The sequence below is a fragment of the Archocentrus centrarchus genome, unplaced genomic scaffold (genome assembly GCF_007364275.1).
Source record: "Archocentrus centrarchus isolate MPI-CPG fArcCen1 unplaced genomic scaffold, fArcCen1 scaffold_33_ctg1, whole genome shotgun sequence".
NCBI classification, from domain to species: domain Eukaryota; kingdom Metazoa; phylum Chordata; class Actinopteri; order Cichliformes; family Cichlidae; genus Archocentrus; species Archocentrus centrarchus.
Genome location: NW_022060261.1, coordinates 3,065,898 through 3,071,609, shown reverse-complemented (window position 1 = coordinate 3,071,609; position 5,712 = coordinate 3,065,898). Strand labels below are relative to the sequence as shown.

Genomic DNA, 5,712 nt, shown 5'->3' with positions numbered 1-5,712 from the left:
GGCTTTACTTGGTGTCAGTGAGAGAAATGAAAAAAAGCTCAAATGAGTGAGAAGGACGATGAAGGAAACATCTGTGCTGTGTCTGCTCTGTAAGTAGAATCTCTGTGTTTGTTTGAATTATTGACCTTTGACTGTCTGCTCTCCTGATAACTGATGATGGAGGAGAAGACATGAAAAACTAATCAGGCTGAATTCAAGTTCAAACACCATGAGGACCAACTGCAGGTCTGAACTGACTCTTTATCTTTGCTCAGGAGTCCAGGAAACACAGCAGGCAGTGAAAAGCTCAAATCATTCACTGATTACATGAACACAGCTGCACAGAGGACACATGACTGTACTAAAGAGGAGAGGTCGGGTTTACCCTCAGTGTCTTTGGTCCTCTCCCCTCAGCCTCAAACGGTCACAGCAGAGGACTGCCCCCCCCCTGTGGATCCTCTCACCTCTGTGCACTGTGGGCCAAAGGATTAAACCTTCACCATCATACACTATATTTAATAAACTTCCTCCTTTAGCAACAACAAATTTAAACTGTAACTGTACTGCAGTAAAGTACACACAGTTACTGCAGTAGGAAAAATCAACTTCAGTAAAAATAAAGATGATGATTGTAGAAACTCATAAATATAAAGTGTACTTTATAACAGTGACATCAGTGTGAACATGATATACAGACATGAGGTCAGAATGTTTCAGTGATTTTGGTCCACACGCTGCAGGAAATGATGCCTTTAAATGGTGGTGAGACAGGAAGTAAGAGCAAACAATAAATCCTGTTAGAGATGGACCAGGTTCTGCTGAGGACACAGATGATCTCACAGAGGAGAAAACACACAATAAATACAAACAGAGACAGTTGTGATTGTTTCTCATAGTGTTACATGTATTTTATTTAAATTGTTTGTAATTCCTTTTATATTGTTTTCTGTAAAAGCTGCATTTATGAACTGGAAGAAGTCAGTGTGTTTTTGTCATATCTAAATACCAGATATGCAACACAAAGCTGGCCTCAGGGTCTGCTCTCTGCTCTCTGTGGATGATGTGGTCCTGTTGGCCTCCAGCTCACAGTGGAACTGTTCTCAGGTCAGTGTGAAGCAGCTGGCAGGAGAATCAGCACCTCCTCTGAGTCCTCTCCAGCTCAGGGAGGAGTTTAAGGCTGTACTCTGTAGTTGTAGTGAGACTGGTCTTTGTAAATGGAGTCAGGGGTTCCTGCTCTGGTGTCAGTGGGATGACTGAACACTACAGTGGAGACTGTTTACAGTGATAACAGAGGAAAGGACAGAAAAACTCACATCCAGTCATTTTTATTAACGATTCACACAGTCAGTGAATTAATGAAGCACTGGGTAAAGATCAATCAGCCGATCAGATAAAATCAGTGTCTGATGGGCTCAGTTTGATTGACAGGACAGACGATCAGAGGAGCAGAGTTTTTCCCGCCGTTGTTCAGGTAGGGACTGAAGTATGGGTGGAGTTTCTGGGAGAAGGAGCAGCCAGTAAAGGAGTAGATCAGAGCTGCAGCATCTACGTCATAGAAGGAGACCACACCCTCCTCATAATCCACAAACACCCCCACCTTCTCAGGACCGCGCAGGAGACAGCGCTCGACTGCAGGGCCGGCGTTAGCTCTGTACTCCCTTCCATTTCTGAGCCACACAGTCCAGAAACCCCCCTGAGGGCACTCTCTGACCTCCCCCTTCCTGCTGATGGACTCTCTGGCCACTCCTAAATCCCAGTCAGTCTTTCCTCGGACCTGGACCTCGAAGTAAAACCTGCCTGAAGAGAAACTCTGCCTCCCTAAAACACAAGCACACTGAGAGAATCTCTCTGGGTTGTCTGGAAGCTTCTCCTTCACGTCAGCGCAGTGAACCTGTTTCCCATCATCAGACAGGAGGAGAGCAGGATGTGCTGTATCAGGATCGAGGGTCACATCTGCTGCATACTGCTGGACCCTCCTCAGCTCAGCCTCAGCAAGCAGCTTCTTCATGTCTTTCCTGAGTGTGTCCTCCAGCTGAGCCACAGCTCTCTCCACAGTCCCCTCATATGATGGTGGAGGGATGCTGACCTCTGTCCAGTCCTTGGTGGGTGGAGCAGCTTTGAGGGTTGAGAAGCTTTGGAGGAGGTGGAGGTGGTCTTCAGACCGTGAGAGCTGCTCCACCTCAGAGCTTCTCTTCATCAGCTCAGAGATTTGCTGTTCCAGATCTCTGATGAGACCTTCAGCCTGTTTCTTTGCTGTTTCCTGTCTGACTTCGATCTCCTTCATGAGCTCCTTCAGGCCTCTCTCCACAGACTCCATCAGAGCAGTGAAGACCTGAACACCTTCTGCTTTCTCTCTGTCTGCAGCATCTCTGCTCATCTTCACCGACTCTTTGACCTCCTGGATCTTCTGCCGTGCCTTCTGGATCATCTGCTGAATGTCAGCCTCTGTCTTGCCCAGCTCTGCCTTCTTTCCTTCATATTCTTCTCTCAGAGGAACAAACTTGTGGTTCCTGTGGTCTAAAACAGAGCAGAGCGTGCAGACACATGTCTGGTTGGTCTTACAGAACAGCTCCAGAGGTTTATCGTGCATCGTACACATCCTGCTTTCCAGGTTCTCCACAGGTTCCACCAGCTGATGTTTTTTCAGACGTGAAGCTGTCACATGAGGCTCCAGGTGAGTCTGACAGTAGGAGAACAGACAGACCAGGCAGGACTTCTGGGCCTTTGGTTTGGTTCCAGTGCAGATGTCACAGGGAACTTCTCCTGGTGTGGCAGCTTGTTGCTCTGAGCTGCTGCTGCTGCTGGCTTTCTGCTGAGCTTCACGCCTGAAGTGAGCGACCATCTCAGAGAGCAACGTGTTGACATGAAGCTCAGGTCTTGTCTCGAGCACCTTGTCACACACAGGACACTGGCAGCTTCCGTTCACGTCCCAGTGCTGCGTGAGGCAGTTCTTGCAGAAGTTGTGTCCACATGGAGTGCTGACTGGATCAGTGAACACGTTCAGACAGATGGAGCACAGAGACTGATCTTCAGACCGCAGACTGCTGCCAGCAGACATGTCTGCACTCTGAGGGAGGAAGAAGAGAAACATGCTTTATTTAAAATTCTGTTTCAATTTCATTTTTAAAAAGAAAGAAATGATACATGGAAAGATTACTGTCAGCAGTTATAAATTTTTGCTCTGCTGTGATGGGATTTATTTTCCTGTAAAAAGCAGCATCAACATAAGGACTCACAAATTCCTGGAGGGATGTTGCTGAAACTATCAGAATGAACAAAGTGGAAAAACTTCAACAAAACAAAAAAGGGAGGAGCCATGAGGGGAAAAAGTCCCAGCATTCTTTGTTGTTGATGGTACTGCAGATAAAACACTGGGACACAAGTACACAGTAATTAACATATATGATAGTTGTTGGTCACTTGTGTACGCAGCCCCACAAAGCACAGACTAATTCAGGCCTAATCAGTGAGTATGTAACCGAGCCAGTTCTGTGAGCAGCTCCAGCAGAGAACCAGCATCACAGCCATGCAGCAGGCGACAGCGTTTTCAGCTCAATATAACTGCTGTTACATACTGTTAATACACAGGAACACACAGCAGGAGGAGGCACTGATAACTGTGTTACTGAGACTAACACACCACTGTGTGACACACACAAACACACAATCCTGAAAAGCTGCATTTGAGCTTTGATTCAGTTCAGTTTGTTCTTGTTTCTAATGTTTCACGTGGAGCTGATGTTAATGACTGAAGCTGCATCTGCTGCTGAGCACCACAATTCATCCTTCATTTACTCTTAACATACATATTCTGATAGAGAAGAGTTTAAGCTTTATGTTTCTAACTGTGGCTGTCACATGATGTTCGTGTGTGTCCTTAATATCACACACATGCAGCACATAATGCTGCTGTCTTGTGAACACTTGGTTGTTGAATACAATTTATTTTTAATTGTATATTTGTTGAGGTCTTTTACACAGTAGTTACTCTTCCACCTGACAAAGTTTGAAAAACTAAAACTAACAAAAACTGAACTAAAAGAGAAAAAGTTAACAAAATAAAACTAAACTATAAAGTAAAATCCAAACTATTACAACCCTGCAGATTACATCATCACATTATGATGGATCTCTGAAAAGCTCGGCTCAATGACAAACACTGGATTTCCTCTCAATTCTTCACAATAAAAACCTCCCTCTGCTTTGCTTTTATTGTGAAAGAGCTAAAGGAAACAGTGTGAGAACAGGAAGTGATGAATAAACAACAATCGGAGCAGGAAGTGTGGAGTCAGCCTGCAGCCCAAAGCTCAGAGACTGAGTCCAGACTGAGGCTGGAGGCTCTGCAGTTTGTCTGTGGCTGCATGAGCAGGTCTCTGATCAGAGTGATCGATGAGTCAGCATGAAATGATCAGAGAGAAACGCACACGTGTAAACAGGAAGTGAGATCGGCTGCACTCACCCTGCTGCTGAGAGGAACCTGATGGACTCGCTGAATCTTCTTTTAGAGCCTGTCAGGACTCGAGTGCAGCTCTGCTGCTGCTGCTGCTGCTCTCACACCCGAACTGTCACCTCTGAAATGTGACCTTATCGCCTTTCAGTAGCTCCGCCTCCACCTGCAGCTTTGGTCCGGTTTTTCTGCCTCTCCCTTTAACAGGAGTTGTGGTTGTGCAGCAGGTGGGTGGAGTCAGGTGTGGTGTGGGTCAAGTTGACTCAGTAATAATAGCCTCAGGTGATCAGAAGAAACTCACCTGGATGAGCTCCTGGGGGCCACTGCAGGAGCTGTTGTCTTTACCAAGATGGCGCCGCGAATGGATGCCCTGGTACTTCGGTGCGCTCTGTTTTGTTTGTTTTTGTGCGTTATTTCTGTGTCTGGACACTCTTCTGGGTATTCTTACACCAGAGAAGAGCTTTTCAACATTAGGTCCACAACACCTTCGGATTTATTTCCTGTTTTTGTCGCATCTGCGGCGGATTTATTACACACTCTGGCCCAGAAAGTGAGACGCCGAAAGAGAGGGAAGCGCGCTGGCGTCCTTGTGAGGCTAAGGAGACGTGGATTACGCACAGCCTTACCTGGGATTTTCCTCTCCAACGTGCGTTCACTTAGGAACAAAATGGACGAACTGACACTGATGAGGAGCATGAATAGAGACTTTTCCATATCCTGTGTGTTATGCTTCACGGAGTCATGGCTGTGTGAGGAGATACCGGACTGCGCGCTCCAGTTGGAGGGATTTCATCTCCTCCGCGCAGACCGGCAAGCTGCGCTTTCCGGCAAGGCTACAGGTGGAGGAGTCTGCTTCTACATAAACAGTGGCTGGTGTACGGATGTGACAGTGATTGCTAAGCACTGCTCTCCCTCACTGGAATATCTTTTCATTCACTGTAAACCGTTTTACTCTCCGCGGGAGTTCGCTTCATTCATACTGGCTGCTGGTTACATCCCGCCGGACGCGGACGTGCACGAGGCCCAGTGCGCGCTCACAGAGCAGATTCTGTGCATGGAGCGGACATACCCGGACTCTCTTATCATCGTACTTGGGGACTTTAATAAAGCCAGCCTGAGACAGGAACTTCCCAAATATAAACAATATATCACATGTCCGACCAGAGAGGAGAAGACACTAGACCACTGCTACAGCACGATAAGCGGGGCTTATCACGCAGTGCCCCGCGCTGCACTCGGCCTCTCTGACCACGACATGATCCACCTGATCCCCGCGTACAGACAGA

General features: G+C 47.0%; 1 protein-coding gene across 1 annotated transcript; it reads right to left on the bottom strand.

The window, feature by feature from the left end:
• Positions 1 to 970: 970 nt before the first annotated feature.
• On the bottom strand, positions 971 to 3,046 carry LOC115776569 (E3 ubiquitin-protein ligase TRIM21-like). Its single transcript, XM_030724293.1, has one exon. The coding sequence runs from the start codon at positions 3,035 to 3,037 to the stop codon at positions 1,376 to 1,378; it is 1,662 nt and encodes a 553-aa protein (XP_030580153.1). The 5' UTR covers positions 3,038 to 3,046; the 3' UTR covers positions 971 to 1,375.
• Between the last annotated feature and the right edge of the window lie 2,666 nt (positions 3,047 to 5,712).